Consider the following 22,940-nt stretch of genomic DNA (forward strand, 5'->3'; position numbering starts at 1 on the left):
GTAAATTGAAATCAATATTTACAGTACTATATATCCCTTTCAGTTGAAGCCTTAGTTATGGGGAGCAGAGCAGTTTATTAAAACATAATAATGGAACCAATGCACTAATTATGTTTCCCTTTGTATGGTTTTTGTTTCAGTAAACTACATCATCTTTGAAGTCCCACCTTCCTATATTATTGTCTACATAATTGAACAGCGACTTACAGTAGTGATTCAAATCAAACCTATTATGCAACTGTATCTGGTTTTGGAACCATCATTTCAAACTATGACTTGTGGTAAGAATGATTCTGTATGTCAGTTGATTACATTCAGCAGTGAAGAATGTAAAATTGAACTTTACATACAGATTTAACCTATTATTGCACACCAAACAGACAAGAATCCTACAAATGTACTCTATATTGCTGAATGCCACTATAGAAAAATTTGGTCCAGCTAATTTGCTTCATAATAAATTCTTCCTATTATATACATAGCCAAGCAAAAATGATTTACTTTCTTAATATGCACTCAGTTTTGAAGTTTTGAAGTCCTGGTGCCTCATTTTCACTATTGATTAATTTATCTTCCGACTTGCACCATCTTCCCCATTCTTCCTCACAGCTCTGTACATTAAAACTGACAACAAGGTATATGCTCATTTCATACTGCAACCACCTTATTCTATACTTCAACCCCCCCCCCCCCACACACACACACACACCACCACCACCACCTCAAGTTATTTAACCTCAGATACAGTATCATGATTTAGGTCACTGAACACTCCTTACCATCTTACCCTTTACATCATTAAAACTATTTCCTCCCAACTGTTCCCCTTTTCTCCGCCACTGCATGCCCCCTTCTAGATCACCTCTTTGACCTATTTATCTCACTGGTATATTCCCATTACTCTCTAACTGCCACTTTATTTCTCTCCTCCCCAGTGGTGCAAGTAGAAATTTTTTGGTGGTACAGATAGTAAAAATGGGCGTGGCCATGTGCCGTGATGGGGCGTGGTCACATGAAACAAGGGGAGTGGCTACATGACAATAGGGGCATGGACACATTATGCCACATACCATAATGCCTATTACATATTATACCACATACAATTATGCCACTAACACCATTTTACAAAAATGCCCCTTATAAATTATGCCCCAGCGTTGGGCTGGTGGTACTGTGTACCACCACCAAATTTCTTTAATGGTACTCTGTACAACCCCGTACCACCCTACATTCAGCACTGCTCCTCCCTTAAGTAACTTGTGTATAATTGCTTATATCAATTTCCATACTTTCAGTCTCTACTCGACTCTGAATTTGGGCTTCCACACCCAAAATTTCACTGATAATATCCACACCGAAGTGATCAACAATTTACTTACAGAATAGTCCAGGAGTCACTTGTCCATACTCCCCTGCCGCTGTGCTGTTTTTGACAGAATTGATTACACTCTCTTGCATCCAACTCTTCACTGATTTGATTTTTATGATATACTCAGTTCCTGGATAGCATCAAACTTATCCAGAAACTTGTTCACTATCTCTTCCATTAGCACATCATCATCTTCATTCTCACAATCTGTTGGGGTTCAACAAGTCTGTTTTTAGGCTTTTGTTATTCTCATACTACACATTTCTTTCTGAACCATGTTCATTTGATCTCCATTACTATCTATGCACTGATTTCATCCAAATCTGCATTTTCTCTACCCTGACTTCTCACCTTTTCTAATATTCCATGGAATCATTTGTCTCTCTGCTATTTCCATGTGGATTTCCAAATTCTGCCTAAAGCTAAACATGTACAATACAAAGTTTATCAAGTTCCTCAGTGCAAATAACACAGCACTTTCCTTTACCTCCCATGTCCATTGTCTTCATTCCATCCTTCTCTTTGGTACCAAAACATCTCATTTCTATGTATATGTATATAGATATAAATATACACAGTAGTGCTTGAAAGTTTGTGAACCCTTCAGAATTTTCTATATTTCTGCTAATATTTGGCCTAAAACTACCTCAGATTTTCACATGAGTCCTAAAAGTAGATAAAGAGAATCAAATCAAACAAATAAGACATAAAATATTAGACGTGCTCATTTTTTTTATTGAGGAAATTGATCCAATATCACATATATGTGAGTGGCAAAAGTATGTGAACCTATAGGCTTAGCAGACATTTTGAAGGTGAAATCAGAGACAGGTATTTTTAATCAATGGGATAACAATCAGGTGTGAGTGGACAACCTGTCTTTTTAAAATAACAGGGATCTATCAAAGTTTGTTGTTCACAAGTCATGTTTGTGTAAGTGTATCATGCCACAGACAAAGGAGATTTTTTGAGGACTTCAGAAGAACAGTTGTTGATGCTCATGAAGCTGGAAAAGGTTACAAAACCAGTTCTGAAGAGTTTGGATGCCGCCAATCAACAGACTATTGGCGGCATCCAGACAGATTGTGTAAAATGGAGGAAATTCCAGACTATTATTACCTCCCCCAGGAGTGGTCGATCAACAAAGATAACGCCAAGAGGAAGGGGTCTAAAAGTTTGCAAGGTCACAAAGGAATCCAAGGTAACGTCTAAGCAACTGAAGGCCTTTCTCCCATTAGCTAATGTAAATGTTCATGAGGCCACACTGAATAACAATGTTATGCATGGCAGGATTGCAAGAAGAAAGACACTGTTCTCTATAAAAGAATATTGCTGTTCATCTGCAGTTTGCTAAAGATCACCTTGACAAGCCAGAAGGCTATGGGAACACTGGGGCAGATGTATTAACCTGGAGAAGGCATAAGGAAGTGATAAACCAGTGATATGTGCAAGGTGATAAAGGCACCAGCCATTCAGATCCTAACTGTTGGAACTGATTGGCTGGTGCCTTTATCACCTTGCACATATCCCTGATTTATCACTTCCTTATGCCTTCTACAGGTTAATACATCTGCTCCAATGTTTTGTGGACAGATGAGTCCAAATTAGAGCTTTTTGGTTTAAATGAGAAGTGTTATGTGTGGACAAAGGAGCACAGCATTCCAGCATAAAAACCTCATACCATCTGTAAAAGATGGTGGTGGTAAGTATCATGGTTTGGGCCTGTTTTACTGCATCTGGCCCAGGAAGACTTGCCATCATTAATGGGACAATGAATCCTGAATTTTACCAGAATATTCTAAAAGAAAATGTCAGTACATCTGTCCATGAGATGCATCTCGAGAGAATGTGAGTCATGCAGAAAGATAACAATCCAAAGTACACAAGTCATTCAACCAAAGAATGGTTAAAAAGGAATAAATTAAAAGTTTTGGAATGGCCAAGTCGAAGTACTAACCTTAATGCAATCTAAATGTTGTGGAAGGAACTGAAGCAAGCAGTTCATGGGAGGATACCCACCAACATAACAGAAGCTGTTTTGTACAAAGGAATGGGGTAAGATTCCTCCAAGACAATGTTCAGGACTAATCAACAATTAACGTAAATGTTTACATGCAGTTAAGGTTCACATTTGATATTTGATAATTTTCCTCAATGAAAAATTGAGCACGTCTAATTTTTTTTTGTCTCATTTGTTTGATCTGGTTCCTTTTACCTACTTTTAGATAAATGTCATTTTAGTACAAATTTCAGCAGAAATACTGTATAGAAAATTATGAAGGGTGCACAAACTTTCAAGCACCACTGTATATACTAAATATATATATATATATATATATATATATAGAATTGAAGACTACGGCGCTCAGGTGCAGTTTTGTGACAATTATACCATAAGTATGAAATAAAAATTCTAAAAATATAGTAAAAAATGTAATCAAATATAATAATATAATAAAACACCTCTGTTCTATATATAAACACTTCTCAATAGATTATTTGAGTGGCAGCTTGTAATACATAGACATATGCTTGGCATGCATATAAAATCTGTTGCAAGAATTGGTGAAAACAAGCGCCCAAGAGTGTGGTGACTAAAATTCAGGGGGAATGAAGGTATAGAGGAAGGGATGATAAGGATCAGCTTAAAACACTTATCTGGTAGAGAGGAACTCAGCTCAAGCAGCACTCTTTTTGTGGCTTAAAAACATGCGGATAAAACAGAAGAAAACTAACATAGTGTATACCATTTAGATTACGTATTGTGTTACTGCTTAATTTCACAGGCCCAATTAGGGAACTTGCTTATTCCCACAGGAGATAAATATATAGCCTGGGCAGTATATATATTAAAAATACAAAGAATTTAATGACATAATCACATAAAAATACACATAAAATGGCTGGATAACATGCGTACAGAATAAAAAATTATATCAGGCTTATCTGTCCATAACAATGGCTGTAATGCATGCGTACAGGATTTAAAATTGTTTGAAGCTTATCTGTCCATAAAAGGAGATGTCTGCAGGTACTCCCAACGCGTTTCGTCCGTCAGCAACAGGACTTCATCAAGGGGATAACCACACTGAGCAAGCTTTGCTCTATTTATGCCCAAAGGAGGTGATTAATGATGACATCACTTCCTGTGACTATCATTAGTTTTGTTGGAGGAAAAAGCAATTTTTGATATTTTAATCTGCACTCAAATAAGTGACAAGTGGATTAGAAAAAGGATAGAATATGAAAGAACCGAAAATGCGAAGAAAAAACAAAGAAAAAAGGGTTTTAATACCATTAGTGACAGCTAATGCCGTCGGAAATAGCGGTGGACCGCATGTGGAACGCATGCGTCATTTCCGCCCGGCGTAGTATAGTATTAGTGCAGTGAAGTGCCGATATTATCTATCGTGTGGGTAGATACAGGAGGATCAGGGTAGGGGGTGATTATGCTCTTAGACATAGAAGAGAGATCCAATATAGTAGTACCGATTAGGGAAAGGAGGAAAATAGCGGTGACACGCACCGCCATGACAGTGACGTTACTTCCGTAATAGACGCGGAAGTGAGCTGACGTGTTTGTTAATGCGGTGGAATGCACCGCCATTAGGTTCCGGCCATATGGATAGTGCGTGTAGTACTGTGACACGCATCTCCATTCATATAAGGAAGTGCATAATGATTATGATGATTGTGTAGTAAAATTTGAGATCACAATAGTGATTATTTAGCCGAGTGTGCAATTGTGACGTTGTAGTCATATATTGTGGATAGTTAAAGGTGCAGGTGATATTTAAAGTGACATGGCATTTGTTTAAAAAAATAAAAAATATATATACATATACACATCCTAGATAATGATAAATTAAAGTGACAGTGCCATAATTTATATTGCTAACATTTAATTTTAAAGTGACAGTGCAACAATTAGTGTTGTATCATGCTGTTTATTTTGAGTGCAGTTAGATATCAATAACCATTGATATTAATGATTTTATGTGTAATATAAATAGGACCTAGATCAGTTATTCTTTTATGAAATAGGCGATACAGTAATGTGAACTCATTATATCTTAGTCATTCAATTGTCCATTGTTTAAATGTATCCTCAAAAAAAGTCTTGCACATCACTTGGAGTCGTCTTATACTCCTTCCCACGTTTGTCAGTTTTTTGTATCGTCTGACGGAGAATTTAACTGAAAAAGAACCATAGGATGGCTTATGACATAAAGCCTTGACTACATGTAGTTATCAATATGCATAACAAGAAAAACCAATTTCTTGCATCATTATGTGTCAAAAAAGGAGTGAAGGAGATGAAAGGTGTGTGAGAAATGAAGCATCAAAGAAAAGGGGCAATTTCAAAGGCTTCATTCAGTCCTAACGGGGATAAGGTCTTTAGTTCATATATCCAGAACATTTCACGTTTTGACAACTTATTTAAGATATCACCCCCTCTTTCTCCAAGTTTTACCAGTTCAATAGCTTTAAATGAAATATCTTCCGGATTTGATTTATGTTTTTCTGTAAAATGTTTGGAAACTGTATGGTTGTCTATCCTGTTTTTGATATTTCTAATATGCTCTTGAATTCATAACTTAAGGACTCTTTTCGTCTTTCCGACGTACTTTAATCCACATGTGCACTCCAATAGGTATATTACCATGGTCGAGTTACAGTTTAAGAAGTCTTTAATACTGTATTCTTTGGTGCTATTGTGATTGGTAAATTTTTTCCTATTTGGATGAAGATATTTGCAAATATTACAATTTCCACATTTATAGCATCCTTTACAGTTAATGAAGGTGCTATTTCCGGCTTTATTCCTGTTTTGTAGGTGACTTGGAGCCAAAATGTCTTTCAGGCTGCTGGTTTTTCGAAATACAATATCTGGTTTTGATGGGAGAATATCTTTTAGTATTGGATCCATTAGTAAGATATTCCAGTGCTTATTGAAGGATTTCTTAATGATATGCTCTTGATTACTAAATGTAGTGATGAATGGGGTGAAGTTCTCAGATTTCTTTTGTGCTTGTTTGTTAAATAGATCCGTTCTTTGTACGTTGGCCGTCTTTTCCAATGCTTCATTTATCACATGTTCCGGATATCTCCTTTCCTTAAATCTGGTGGCGTATGTTGTTAGTTGGTTATTGCAATCCTGTTCGTTACTGCAGTTGCGTTTGATACGATAAAACTGAGAGTATGGGATGTTGGTTTTCCAATTCCGAGCATGGCAACTTTTGAAATGAAGGTAGCTGTTAGTGTCTACTTCTTTATATGATTACTGGTTATAACTTTTGAGTCGGAACTCGAAAGGGTAAGATCCAGGTAATGTACACTTTCTTTGCTAATCTCGTATGTAAACTTCAAATTGTATTGGTTTGTAGTGAGTAATCGAAAAAACTTCTGAATAGTTCCTCATCTCCTTCCCAGATGATCAGAATATCATCTATATATCGTTTGTATACAATCAGATTTTTCAAGTATGGATTATTGTTATAGATGCACTCTTCTTCCCATGAGCCCATTAGTAAGTTGGCGAAGCTGGGAGCAAATGATGTACCCATGGCCGTTCCACAAATTTGTAAGTAGAAAGTCCGCTGGAACGTGAAGTAATTGTGACTTAGGATGAATTTCATGAAGTCGCAGATTGCATTCTTATGAGATGGTGATAGTTCTGGGTTTTTATCCAGGTATCTTCTGCAAGCTTCTATTCCCTTTTCAGACCTATCATCGCAGGGATTGACTCCCTTACTAGCCATTTATCAGAATATGTAGACATCTTTTTGTGTAAATACGTAATCAACCTACCATCCTTTTTGAAAGACACCAACAGTGCAATCAATATACTGTCCTCAGTGGAATGGAAGGATTCCTTTCTTTGGATTACCATAGACGTGCAAAGCCTATACACCTCCATTGTCCATGAAAAGGGAATAGAAGCTTGCAGAAGATACCTGGATAAAGACCCAGAACTATCAACATCTCATAAGAATGCAATCTGCGACTTCATGAAATTCATCCTAAGTCACAATTACTTCACATTCCAGCGGACTTTCTACTTACAAATTTGTGGAACGGCCATGGGTACATCATTTGCTCCCAGCTTCGCCAACTTACTAATGGGCTCATGGGAAGAAGAGTGCATCTATAACAATAATCCATACTTGAAAAATCTGATTGTATACAAACGATATATAGATGATATTCTGATCATCTGGGAAGTAGATGAGGAACTATTCAGAAGTTTTTTTCGATTACTCACTACAAACCAATACAATTTGAAGTTTACATACGAGATTAGCAAAGAAAGTGTACATTACCTGGATCTTACCCTTTCGAGTTCCGACTCAAAAGTTATAACCAGTAATCATATAAAAGAAGTAGACACTAACAGCTACCTTCATTTCAAAAGTTGCCATGCTCGGAATTGGAAAACCAACATCCCATACTCTCAGTTTTATCGTATCAAACGCAACTGCAGTAACGAACAGGATTGCAATAACCAACTAACAACATACGCCACCAGATTTAAGGAAAGGAGATATCCGGAACATGTGATAAATGAAGATTTGGAAAAGACGGCCAACGTACAAAGAACGGATCTCATTTAACAAACAAGCACAAAAGAAATCTGAGAACTTCACCCCATTCATCACTACATTTAGTAATCAAGAGCATATCATTAAGAAATCCATCAATAAGCACTGGAATATCTTACTAATGGATCCAATACTAAAAGATATTCTCCCATCAAAACCAGATATTGTATTTCGAAAAACCAGCAGCCTGAAAGACATTTTGGCTCCAAGTCACCTACAAAACAGGAATAAAGCCGGAAATAGCACCTTCATTAACTGTAAAGGATGCTATAAATGTGGAAATTGTAATATTTGCAAATATCTTCATCCAAATAGGAAAAAATTTACCAATCACAATAGCACCAAAGAATACAGTATTAAAGACTTCTTAAACTGTAACTCGACCATGGTAATATACCTATTGGAGTGCACATGTGGATTAAAGTACGTCGGAAAGACGAAAAGAGTCCTTAAGTTACGAATTCAAGAGCATATTAGAAATATCAAAAACAGGATAGACAACCATACAGTTTCCAAACATTTTACAGAAAAACATAAATCAAATCCGGAAGATATTTCATTTAAAGCTATTGAACTGGTAAAACTTGGAGAAAGAGGGGGTGATATCTTAAATAAGTTGTCAAAACGTGAAATGTTCTGGATATATGAACTAAAGACCTTATCCCCGTTAGGACTGAATGAAGCCTTTGAAATTGCCCCTTTTCTTTGATGCTTCATTTCTCACACACCTTTCATCTCCTTCACTCCTTTGTTGACACATAATGATGTAAGAAATTGTTTTTTCTTGTTCTGCATATTGATAACTACATGTAGTCAAGGCTTTATGTCATAAGCCATCCTATGGTACTTTTTCAGTTAAATTCTCCGTCAGACGATACAAAAAACTGACAAACGTGGGAAGGAGTATAAGACGACTCCAAGTGATGTGCAAGACTTTTTTTGAGGATACATTTAAACAATGGACAATTGAATGACTAAGATATAATGAGTTCACATTACTGTATCGCCTATTTCATAAAAGAATAACTGATCTAGGTCCTATTTATATTACACATAAAATCATTAATATCAATGGTTATTGATATCTAACTGCACTCAAAATAAACAGCATGATACAACACTAATTGTTGCACTGTCACTTTAAAATTAAATGTTAGCAATATAAATTATGGCACTGTCACTTTAATTTATCATTATCTAGGATGTGTATATGTATATATATTTTTTATTTTTTTAAACAAATGCCATGTCACTTTAAATATCACCTGCACCTTTAACTATCCACAATATATGACTACAACGTCACAATTGCACACTCGGCTAAATAATCACTATTGTGATCTCAAATTTTACTACACAATCATCATAATCATTATGCACTTCCTTATATGAATGGAGATGCGTGTCACAGTACTACACGCACTATCCATATGGCCGGAACCTAATGGCGGTGCGTTCCACCGCATTAACAAACACGTCAGCTCACTTCCGCGTCTATTACGGAAGTAACGTCACTGTCATGGCGGTGCGTGTCACCGCTATTTTCCTCCTTTCCCTAATCGGTACTACTATATTGGATCTCTCTTCTATGTCTAAGAGCATAATCACCCCCTACCCTGATCCTCCTGTATCTACCCACACGATAGATAATATCGGCACTTCACTGCACTAATACTATACTACGCCGGGCGGAAATGACGCATGCGTTCCACATGCGGTCCACCGCTATTTCCGACGGCATTAGCTGTCACTAATGGTATTAAAACCCTTTTTTCTTTGTTTTTTCTTCGCATTTCCGGTTCTTTCATATTCTATCCTTTTTCTAATCCACTTGTCACTTATTTGAGTGCAGATTAAAATATCAAAAATTGCTTTTTCCTCCAACAAAACTAATGATAGTCACAGGAAGTGATGTCATCATTAATCACCTCCTTTGGGCATAAATAGAGCAAAGCTTGCTCAGTGTGGTTATCCCCTTGATGAAGTCCTGTTGCTGACGGACGAAACGCGTTGGGAGTACCTGCAGACATCTCCTTTTATGGACAGATAAGCTTCAAACAATTTTAAATCCTGTACGCATGCATTACAGCCATTGTTATGGACAGATAAGCCTGATATAATTTTTTATTCTGTACGCATGTTATCCAGCCATTTTATGTGTATTTTTATGTGATTATGTCATTAAATTCTTTGTATTTTTAATATATATACTGCCCAGGCTATATATTTATCTCCTGTGGGAATAAGCAAGTTCCCTAACTGGGCCTGTGAAATTAAGCAGTAACACAATACGTAATCTAAATGGTATACACTATGTTAGTTTTCTTCTGTTTTATCCGCATGTTTTTAAGCCACAAAAAGAGTGCTGCTTGAGCCGAGTTCCTCTCTACCAGATAAGTGTTTTAAGCTGATCCTTATCATCCCTTCCTCTATACCTTCATTCCCCCTGAATTTTAGTCACCACACTCTTGGGCGTTTGTTTTCACCAATTCTTGCAATATATATATATATATATATATATACACACACACACAGACACACACACACACGCACGCACTATATGGATAAAAGTGTTTGTACACTTGACCATTACACCAACAGGCAATGTGTTCAAATACATATACTTTATTTTGGAGTTGGTCTCTTTTTTGCAGCTATAACAGCTTCCACTCTTCTTGAAGATTTTGAAGTGTTTCTGTGGGAATTTCTCCCCATTCATTCTGTAGAGTATTTATGAGGTCAGGCACTGATGTTGGATGAGTAGGCCTGGCTTGCAATCTTCATTCCTGTTCATTCCAAAGGTGCTTGATGGAGTTTAGGGCTCTATGCGGGCCAGTCAAGTTCTTCCATACCGAACTCTTCAAACCATGTCTTTATGGTTCTTGCTTTCTGCACTGTGACAGTCATGTTGGAATAGAAAAGAGCCTTCCCCAAACTGTTGACACAAAGTTGGTAGCATAGCATTGTCCAAAATGTATTGGCACACTGAAGCATTAAGATTGCCCTTCACTGGAGATAAGTGGCCTAGCCCGAACCCTGGAAAACAGCCATATACCCTTATCCCTGCTCTACCAAACTTCACAGTTGGAATAATGCAGTCAGGCAGGTGATGTTCTCCTGGCATCTGCCCAACCCAGATTCACCCATCTGACTTCCAAATGGAGAATACAGAGCCGGCCTAACCAATTTGATGCCTCTAAGCAAGATTTTGGCTGGTGCCCATTACCAATGCTGCTAGTTCCATCTCTGACCCAGTATCCCTCTCCCAGCACAGCACCCATCACCCAGCAGCAAGGGCAGATTGGGATGGAAAACAAGCCCAGGAAATTTACGGAAGCAGCCCTAATGAGCGCGGGATCTGCTAAGAAGGTGGGGTCTGCCAAGAGGAGCAGGAGCCCTACTCATAGGGTCTGATTCTGAGTTGCATGCAGTTGCAGCTTTCCTTGTGGCTTTTGCAGCAGTTGCATCTGGAACTTTATTCTGATGCCATTACACTACCATTCCCTGGTGCACATCCTTGCATCTGAATATGCAAGACCTGAGATGCCCACTGTCAGTGTGTACATTATGCTTTGCACATCTTTAGATGCCACCGTTGGTTGCCACTATTGAAACTTTCACCAGCCCTATGCTAGATGCAGATCATCTGCCTCAGTATGGCCTCCACTGTGAGCAATTCAGCATCTCTGTACACAACCACTTTCAGCAACTGACCCATGTCACTCCTATAAGATGCCAGTACTAGGTTATATCTGTGTCTGAATAGCCAACTCCCTGTAATCAACTAGTAAAGCACAACACATTTCTAATACACTTGTTGGTATGTACATCTGATGCTGTACTGCAAATCTGTACATACAAAATCAGGACACGTGCAGATATAAAAACATTGCAGAAGAAAAACTAAAAACATTGGCCCCCAAAGAAAACTAAAAAAAAAAATTGGCCCCACAGGAAAAAAACAAACTGACCATCAACAGTAAAAAACAAACATACTGACCCCGCAACAGGGAATATAAAACATTTGTCCCCACAGGAATAAACAAATTGGCCCCTACAGGATGAAAACACATTGCCCCCAAAGAAAAAAAAAAAATATATTGACCTCACTGGAAAATACATAAACACAGTAGCCCTAACAGGAAAAAACCCAACTGGCCCCCAACAGGAAAAAACAAACATACTGACCCACAACAGGGAAAAAACAACAACATTTGACCACACAGGAATAAACACATTGTCCCCTCCCCCAGAGAAAAAACACAGTGGGCAAAACAGAAAACAATAATACGTATTAGTGACAACAATAAGGGAAAAAAATGGGGTGGAAAGCATATGACCCTGCGTTCAGGGGGGGGGGTATTGTGCCTAGGAGGCCTTGCGGTACCATGGACAGTGTATGTAGCTGGGATGGGGTGTGGGGGGTATGGTGAGTAGTCTATGTCCCCGGGGGCCATGGGTGGGGCAAAGATACTGTATATATAGGAGTCTAACTAATACCCTCTTGCACTATACTAGATATATGATATGGCTGAAAAATTCAATACATTAGATCTTATATTTTATAAGTATAGGAAAATGTATTCATACACAATGAATCACAAATTTTAAAGCAAGACCGGTCTCATTAATACCATAAAAATCTTTGAATGAGAATAACAAGTATATATTATACTATACGGAGATGGACTTAAGCATAAACTGTGCACAGAAGTGTATATACTATTATGTAAGGAAATAGCTCAGTCCATGAATATTAGTCAATGTGTAACCACTGTCAGCTGCTAGTTAGAACCCGTACACTGATTAAATATCCGTAGATAGTTATTTTGTATCACAGTTCCTTTAAAAGTAACCATCCAGCACAAAGCAATAAACTGCGTGAGAACCGCTCTGAACCGGAGTCTTACGTGAGGCTTAAGCCAATGATATCAGCAAGGGGGAGTTCTAGTGTCTACTGAGGTGGTCTCTGGCTGCGGCAGCCGGCACCTGTGCTGGCGCCTGCTGTATATGATCCTGCCCGACTTCAAGGCTCTGTGAGTCCACACCTCTTTGTGCCGTATGCAGGCACTGGTGAGCAGTTTCTCTCCTCCCAGCAATCATTCCAACAAATGATGGTATCAATAGCTGATGCAAAGTACGGGTCCAATTAATGCAGGGGTCCAAAAAACAATGCTTCTGACGACTAGCAGCTGACAGTGGTTACACATTGACTAATATTCACGGACTGAGCTATTTCCTTACATAATAGTATATACACTTCTGTGCACAGATTATGCTTAAGTCCACCTCCGTATAGTATAATATATGCTTGTTATTCTTATTCAAAGATTTTTATGATATTAATGAGACCGGTCTTGCTTTAAAATTTGTGATTCATTGTGCATGAATAAATTTTACTATACTTATAAAATATAAGATCTAATGTACTGAATTTTTCAGCCATATCATATATCTAGTATAGCGCAAGAGGGTATTAGTTATAGTTCTGTGGTATATTGCACTTGGGAATTCCAGTGCATATAAATTGACTTGCTAACCCCAAGTCAAAAACTCTCCTGCAGCTTATTTGAAATAATACTATTTATATATTAGTCAATCATAGGATTTTTTAATACATTGTATTAGTGCTCCGGTTAAAGCGGTTTTTTGTTTGTTTGTTTTTTTGGCAATTTTTTGTGGAGGTCAGAGGGGCATGTTCTGGAGGCCAGGAGTTAGAGCGGATTGTGGCTATGTGCCTGAGGCGGGGGGAGAGGGTTAGGGTGGGTACTGTACGGTGAGTCCTGGATGGAAGGCTTGTAGTAGTAGTGTTGGGAAGCAGGGGGCAGGCTGAGAATAGTAGTGGGAAGCAGAGGGCCAGCCGGGAGTAGTAGTGGGAAGCAGCGGGCAGGCTGGAGTAGTGGTAGTGCAGATAAGGGGACAGACTCGGAGTAGTAGTGGTGGGAAGTAGAAGGCATGCTTGGAGTAGTACTGTTGAGCAAGAGGCAGGCTAGTAGTGGTAATGAGGATAAGGGGGCAGACTGGGAGTAGCAGCGGTAGGGAGAAAAGGGAAGGCAAAAATTAGTATTGGGAAGCAGGGTGCAGGCTGGGAGTAGGAGTAGTGGGGGTTGAAGAAGTCAGGCTGGCACTAGCAGTGGGAAGCAGGGGGCAGTAATGTGGGAAGCAGGGGACAGGCTGGGGTAGTGGTAGTGCGGATCAGGGGACAGGCTGGGAGTAGTAGTGTTGGAAGCAGGGGCCAGATGAGAACAGTAATGGGAAAAAGGGCAGGATGGAAGAGGATGGAAACAAGATTCTCACCTATCTGCAGCTCCCAGGTCCCGGCCACCCATGCTGCTTCCATTGACAGCAGCCTCACACAGGAGGAAGTACTGCAGTGTCCCGCTCCTCTGGCTCCTACACAGCAGTGCCAGCACATCACCCTCTTTATGCTGCGAGTTTCAGCTGACCCAGGGGATGGCTGGACTATCCTACATATACATGGGAGGGGGGACTGCAGAAGATGAGTAAGGGGACACTACCCGGCAGCACAGGTAATTAAAGTCCAGAGCTTCCAGTTTGTTGCCCGCTGTGAATGCTGAGCCGTCCCTAGGCTTGGGGTGCATGCCCCTAGGCATTTGCCTACTTTGCCTATACCTAGGGCCGGATATAGGAGAAGGGTGATTTGTCACTCCACAGAACATGTTTCCACTGCTCCACAGTCCAGTGTCAGTGTGCTTTACACCACTCCATTCGACGCTTGGCTTTGGACTTGGTGATGTGAGGCTTGCATGCAGCTGCTCGGCCATGGAAACTCATTCCATTAAGCTCCCGCCGCACATTTTTTATGCTTGCATTAATGCCAGTGGGAAGTTTGGAACTCTTTAGCTATGGAAGTGTTGGCGACTTTTACGCACTGTGCGCCTTAGCAGTCATTGACCTTGCTCTGTGATTTACGTGGTCTTCCGTTTCATGGCTGAGTTTCTGTTGTTCCTAAACGCTTCCACTTTCTAATAATATTATTTACAGCTGACTATGGAAGATCAGCATGGATGACATTTCACAAATCATGTTGCAAAGGTGGCATCCTATCACAGTACCATGCTTGAAGTCACTGAGCTCTTCAGAACGACCCATTTTGTATCACAAATGTATGCAAATGGAGACTGCATAGCTGGGTGCTTGCCTTTTCACACCTGCGGCAACAGGTCTGACTGAAACACCTGAATTTATTAATTAACTGGTGTGGCCAAACACTTTTGTCCATATACAGTAGTGTGTATATGTAAGCACCCAGGTAAGCGCCAACAGTCAAAAGCAGAAAAAAATACTGTATATATAAAAATCTTCAATATCAATATTGGAAATAGCTTCAATGTCCATAGTGCAAATAGCAAATGGGCATATCCAATGCCTTTCATATCCACAAAGAAATAAATTGCTGAACTTATACTGGTCTCATAGATTGGTTGCCATGGGCAACTTCTCCACTGGTTCACTTCTCCACTCTTATTACTGCTACATACATCTGTTCCTGAGGTGACTTTGACATGTGCCAAATTGTGATGGCTTGATGACTGGGTCAGAACATTTCTAAAATTGCACGACTTGTGGGAGTATTGCTCATATGCAGTTGCTAGTAACTCCCAAAAGTGGTCCAACTAAGGACAACCGGTAAACTGATGAATAGACGGGTCATGGGCACCCAAGGCTCATTAATGTGCACAGGGAGCAAATATTAACCCATCTGGTCCTATATTACAGAAGAGCTACTGTAGAACAAATTGCTGAAAAAGCTACTTCTGCTCTGATAGAAAGGGGATCAGTATGATATCCCGGCTGTCGGGATCCTGGCAGTGAGGAGACCAACGCTGGGATCCCGATAGCTGGAATACTGGCGGCTAGCGGAGCGTGTCCCCTCGCGGGCTATCTGCACTCACCACGTTTTGGGTCCGGTGGTGACCTTAGGTCGCCAAATGGTTTTATCCCCCCCCCTCCCCCCGGGTGGTGGCGTGGACCCCCACCCGAGTGGGGATTTCGCCCGGCATTCAGAATTCACCAGCTGTCGAGATACAGATGTCGGTCTTCTGACAGCTGGGATCCCAACAACCGGCAAATTGCCTCCCAATAGAAAGTATCAGAAGACACAGTGCATCACAACTTGCTATGTGTAAGGCTGCAGACTGGTCAGAATGTACATGCTAACCTCTGTCCACCACCGAAAGCACCTACAATGGGCAGGTGAGGAACTGGATCATGGAGCAATGGAAAAAGGTGACCTGGTCTGATGAATCACAATTTCTTTTAAATCATGTGGACAGCCGAGTGCGTGTGCAGGAGGATTTCTTTTAAATCATGTTCTCTTGTATACTTGCTGCTATGTGTACAAATTGCAGCAAGGGCAGCATGGCATAGCAGGGCGTGTGTGATCGCACGCTCCCACTATGCCATAGACATGAATGGGAGCTGGCGTACAAATTGAGCCCTCCTCCTATTCACTTCAATGGAACCTGGCAGCGATGCAAATGAGTGTTGCATTATGGTCCCGCTACAGCACACTGCTAAAAGCAGCAAGGCTGTAGCGGGACACATCTGTACCTGGGGAGGAGATGGCACCAGGATGCATTATGGGACGAAGTCAAGCCAGCGGAGGCAATGTGTGCTAGGCAATATTCTGCTAGGAAACGGATACTGGCATTCATGTGAATGTTACTTTGACACGTACCACCTACTGTACCTAAACATTGGTGCAGACCAAGTACACTGTTTCATGGCAGTGGTCTTCCTTGATGGCAGTGACCTTTTTCAGTAGAAAAATAAAGTGGTTCTAATACCAGGCACCAATCGAAATACTCAATGTCCATAGCTTCCTGTTGCTACCAGTGCAGTGGATGCTTACTCAACCTCTTTGAGATACTAAGCAAAAGCAAATATATAAATATGGAAGCGCTGGAGACTAGGATTCACTTAGAAACAGGAGACTATTTATTTTATCATCTCCTACAAAAAACATTAAAACCGGGATCCAAGAGTCGGTATGCTGACCTCAGGGATCCCAAACGCCTGTATGTCAGCCACAACCATATATACCTTTTGGTCTGGTCAATATATTCTATCAATCTGTGCAAGGTTTACTTTGAGACACAATAAACCAATTTTCTCCAGAACCAACAATTAGCAGCATAAGAAAAACATCTATATACAGTACAAATACAATAATAGTAAATTGCACAATATCAATCTATGCAGGGTTTGCTTTAAGAGACAATCTGTACTAATTTTCTCAAGAACCAGTTTAGCATCATACTGTAAAATGATTCTTTTGAATCCAGATAGCGTCATATAACAATAAAGTGCACTGAACCGCTTTTTATGAAAATAAATAAATAAATGGGTTTGTATATTAGTTAGCACCCAAGAAAAAAAGGCAGTCTGTTTGGTGCAGTAGCATGTGCTAAATGGTATAAACAGCAATTAAAAATGATGAAACATGGCCATGGGATGTTTTAAGTACCACACCCTCCTCTGTCCTGGGCTTTGTTTTGCAGCTATAGTGATTCTCCTCTCCCGGCTATATGGATGGTAATTCTGCCATGTCTGGAGATTTTGGAGTGTTAACTATGCTTGCTCCAGGTGGGTAGTGTGTACACCAGCTATATCTAGCTATAAAAATGTGTTTCACATCCTTTGCTAGTTAATCAGCGGCATCCTCGGTCAGTATAAGATGTGTTGCAGGGTTCTGCTTCTTAAACCATGATTGCACGCCCTGCACCTGTGTAGAACAGTGCTGTCCAAGCGTCACTGTCATTTCTCATTACTGAGCATGTACAGCAGCCATTTTATGTGTTCCAGCACTTTTGTTTGCATTCCAATTACAGGAAGTCAATCGGGCTGTCACTTCCTGGACAGTGGCTTTGTTTATGGTTATGGCTAAAACCAATTTGGAGAAAGGACCTCTGACATCACCAGTAGGAGAAGCAAGGCCTGAATAAGCTACCCAAAATGTACCTTTGCGGGCTCACTTCGCTTGCTACGCTTCGGACTTGGGGGCTCACTCCACTCCGTTTGCCACCGGGTTACTAAAGGGAAAAGTTGGTGGCATGAATAGTGAAAGAACTATCCCCCCGGCCTAGCTCCTCCCCCTGATGTCAGAGATCCTTTCTCCAACTTGGTTCTAGCATCTACCCTTTGTTTATTTCACTGCAATTATGTGCACAATTGTTTTTAAAGACATGTTTAAAAATGAACCCTGCATATACCTAAACATATTTTACATACATTGAGTACCTGCAAAAACTGATTATTCAATCAACTTTATAAAACAGCTTTTAACTATATTTTATGCATATAAATGCACAGTTAAAGTGGGCAAAACATAGCATTACCACTAAGCTTTAAACGCATATCTATTATTATAATTTTTATGTTTTGTTCTTATAAACAGCATATTTTATTTTGTATAGTTAAATTCACTGTTCAGTATATGGAGATTAATCTCATTCATTAGGATACTCCAGATATCACTTATAATATTAACACCACAGAAACTTCATGCTAAAATAAATGTGTAAATAATGAGAAATAAGAGATCATATATCATAGATTAAAAAAATGGAAATGGGAAAAACAGCTAATTTATATGTATCTGGGGATCATGTCTACCGGTTAAGCCCTGACAGCACCCACCTCGGTGGACACAGATTGGTAGTGCGGAAATGGGTTGATCAGCAGAAATAAGGACTGCTAGTCATAATTATATCGGCTAAAACATTACTACCAATAATGCATGAAGTACAAACTAATATTAGTGAAATTTTAACTAATTTGCTGGACCCAAGAAAGAGAAGAACTATTAGTCCAAAAGTTTAGGGGATAGAAAAAACCAATGGAGATGAACCCATAGAGGAAGCAGTTCACAATAGTACCAAAAAGAATAAATAGATTCAAAATTGCATAGTACGTAGAAGTCAAAAAATAATAACTCAAATATTATTCAACAATACTGTGTTGTTAAGGCCATGTGGATATAAAGTGTCTAATTGATAGATCCAGAAGGCCTCCCTACAACACAGCAGACCAAACCTATCCCCTCCTCTGGTGTTGGGCTGTATCTGTTCAATGTCTTTCACTAAAACTACTTGCAGAGAGGAATTTTTACATTGTGAGATGTGGCTTGACACTGGATGTGTCTTTATGACCTTATTAATGTTTCACCAGTGCTCCATCCATCTGATGTGTAGCGTACTTGTGGTATGGCCTATATACTGTCTGCCACGTCCACATTGTATCATATATATCACATATATGTGGACCTACAATTGATAAAACCCTTAATAGGAAATTGTTTACCATTTTGTTGTGAACGGAATTCCTCTCTGTATGTATGCAGGTATTACATGCCATCTTTCCACAGCGATGAAACCCCACTAATTTCAATTTAAAGTTATCTGATTTTCTAAAAATTATTTTTCCTTCTAAATTTATCTGATCCTTTAAGAGAGAATCTAATTGTAATAAGGACGAGTTGGTTTTAATGATCTTTTGAATTTCTTTAGAACAGCTGTTAAACTTGGTTATAAATAATGCTGAGCTGTCATCATTCATCTGAGTATTACCATTTTTTGACCCTTGATTTCGGTAGTAGAAGATCTGATCTATTTTATCTACCTCAGTTCTCACCTTATCTGGTAATTCTCTGGGGTAGCCCTGCTCTAAGAAGGATAAATATAAGTATCTCCACTTGTTTTTTATATGATTCTTTAGAACTGCAATTTCTTTTAATTCTAACAAACTGTCCTTTTGGTATATTGGACTTCCATGTTTTTGTTTGTAAGCTTTTGAAATTTAAGGGGTAAATTTAATAAGATGGGAGTTCTATTTAAGATGGGATGTTGAACATAGCAACCAATCAGATTCCAGGTATCATGTTCTAGAAGGTGCTAGATAAATGAGAAGTAGAATCTGATTGGTTGCTTTGGGCAACATCCCACCTTAAATAGAACTCCCATTTTAGTAAATTTACCCATAAGTATCTATTTTTGACTACTGGTTTTATATATGTTTTTGTCATTAGTGAGCCATCTTTAACTGTTAGTGCCATGTCCAGGAAGCTATTATCTGTATAGCTATAAGTTGACTTGAATTTTAAACCATATCGGTTAGTGTTTAAACTGTTAACAAAACTCATTAAAGTGTCCAAAGTCCCCTCCCAACCAATATATAAATCATCAATATATCATCCATAGAGGACCAGGTGTGCCACATACTCACCACCCCACACATGCTCCTCCTCAAACCACCCGATGTATAGGTTGGTGAAACTACGGGCTAACCTGGTCCCCATGGTGGTGCCTCGTGTTTGTAAAAAAAACTTGTGTATCAAACGTAAAATAATTGTGCTGTAAAATAAATTGTGCATATCTTAATATAAAACCATGCAGACCAACTACACTGCTTCATGGCAATGGTTTTCCTTGATGGCAGTGACCTTTTTCAGTAGGATAATGCGCACTGCATCATTGCAAACATTGTTCAGGAATGGTTTAAGGAACAAGACAAGGAGTTCAAGATGTGTTGATGCCACTATAGGTTATTGGTACAGCCTCATCTGCAATACTGTGCTCAGTTCTGGAGGCCATATCTCCAGAATTATATAAATACATTAGACACTGTACAAAGAAAGCCAGCTAAAATGGTGCATGGCCTACATCACAAATCTTACCAGGAAATACTTAAAGATATTAATATGTATAGTTTGGAACAAAGAAGGGAAAGGGGATACATGATAGAAACTTTCAAATATATCAAGGGTTTTAATAAGGTACAAGAGGGAAACATTCTTCAAAGAAAGAGAAGTATTAGACATGCGCTGAAACTGGAGGGAGGGAGGTAGGTTTAGAGGAAATTTGAGGAAAAATTACTTCACAGAAAAGGTAGTGGATAAGTGGAATAGCCTCCCATCAGAGGTGGTAAAGGTTAAGACTAGAGCAATTTAAACACACTTGGGTTAGGCATAAGAATATCCTTACAAAGACATAAGGAACAACTAAGGTTGAAGTTGCCAAAAGGATAAAAGAAAAAGGGGCCAATACGATGGGCCAAGAGATTCTTATCTGCCATCAAATTCTATGTTTCTATGTTTCTATGTTCTATGATTTTGCCTCCAAACTCCCCAGGGGATATATTTACCAAAAGTCGATTTGTTTAAATTTTTATCCATTTATGGTTGATGTTTGGTTAATTTTTTATCAATTTTGTGTTTCAGGGTCTAAACCAGACATTTACTAACAGATGATTTTTGATATTGATTAAAAAAGTCAATAATCATCTGTTAGTAAATGTGTGACTTGAAACCCTTAAATACAAAATAAATACTTAAATATACCTCCAGATCTCGAACCAGTTGAGTGTCTGTGGGGTGTGCTGCAAAAACAAATCAGAGCTATGGAGACTCCACCTCACAGCAAACCAGATTTAAAGCTGGTAATGTTCTGGTGCCAGATAACACAGCACACCCCAGAGGTCCTGTAGAGTACGTGCCTCAATGGGATAGAGTTGTTTTGGCTGTAAAAGGGGAACCTAAACAATATGAGGCAGGTTATTTTAATATTATTGCTGATTGGTATATGCTTGTCCACATAATAACACCCTTGTTAAACTTTGCTTATGTGAGAACACCCTTCTGCTTCCTCAGTTGTACTGTAAGTATAAATGTGGCAAAAGGTCTTGAGTGCAGCATTAATTCAAATTTCCATAGACTATTCAAACCGGCATATATTCAATTCCATATCAGCCGTTTTGTCCTTAAATGAGCTAACATTATTCACTGAAAAACATTGTTTAGTTATAAACTCAAAAAAGTTCACCAGTTCTGCCTAATTCATGAATGGTCCGCATGTCCCCAAGCATTATTGCTAGAGCATATATAAAATTTCACACTGAAAATAAAATGAATGTCTGTTTCTCAAAGAGAAAGATACTGTGCTCTACAATTACACTGAAAGTGAAATCTACAAAAAGTAGTGTTATCATTCAAGCAGAAGGGAACTGGGATCTAATTGTTGTTTGTAAGGTATTGTAAGGAAGCAGATGAGCAATACTGTATAAAGTCCAAATGTAGCAGGAGGCGTCTGCAGGAGAAAGAGGTCTCTTGTGAATCACCATCATTATAGCCACAGCACTTGGCCAGTTTGCATAAGCCAAGCTTACTCATGGCAACATTATTTAATTGTTGATATTATGAATATGAACAAATTAAATGCAAACATTGTGATCATGACAACATTCTGACTACTGTATGTCAGTTGTCACGGTTCTGGAATTCTTTGGATCCGGCTTTGAACATTGGATATGAGCATAGATTTACAATAAACTGGGAGGCTGGATGTCACTTATAGTCATAGGTTTTACAGGAGATTAAGCACACTAGTGACACATAGGGACCACAAACTGGTGATATACAAGGATACTGAATTGGAACTGAATTGGACCGGACGGTCTCTCACCTCTTAATCAATTAAAAGCAGCAAGGCCAGAGACACACTCTAGAAGCAAGGAGCCCGAAACTCAGAGCAGCATAGTACTGGCAAAATGGAACTGGAGACTCAGTCAGGAATCAGGGAAAAGCCAGAGGAAGCTATATCCCTGGTACTGCTCTGACACAAGATCTGGCCCCAGAATCAAATGAGGAACTTGGAACAGAGGAGCAGACTGGGTATTGTGTACAGTTCTGGGCACCACACTGTAAAAGAGACATATTAGAACTTGAAAAGGTTCAGAGGCAAGCTACCAAATTGATTAAGGGGTTGGAGACACTGAACTATGAGGAGAGGCTTTCTAGGTTAGATATGTTTACACTAGAAATAAGATGACTAAGAGGAGATATGATTAATATTTACAAACATATAAAGGGCCAATATGAGGAGCTTTCAGGTAATTTGTTTATTAATAGTCCTCTACACAAATTGCACGGACACCCACTAAGGCTTGAGGAG

General features: G+C 39.2%; 1 protein-coding gene across 1 annotated transcript in view; it reads left to right on the top strand.

Annotated features, from left to right (window-relative positions):
• LOC134968664 (mucin-5AC-like) overlaps nucleotides 1-22,940 on the top strand; it is a 509,092-nt gene that overhangs the window by 1,160 nt on the left and 484,992 nt on the right. Inside the window, exon 2 of the mRNA XM_063944186.1 lies at nucleotides 141-281. Within this exon, the coding sequence (XP_063800256.1) occupies nucleotides 141-281 (141 nt within the window). The remainder of the gene's footprint in view (nucleotides 1-140; nucleotides 282-22,940) is intronic.

The sequence above is a fragment of the Pseudophryne corroboree genome, chromosome 11 (assembly GCF_028390025.1).
Source record: "Pseudophryne corroboree isolate aPseCor3 chromosome 11, aPseCor3.hap2, whole genome shotgun sequence".
In the NCBI taxonomy this organism is placed as follows: domain Eukaryota; kingdom Metazoa; phylum Chordata; class Amphibia; order Anura; family Myobatrachidae; genus Pseudophryne; species Pseudophryne corroboree.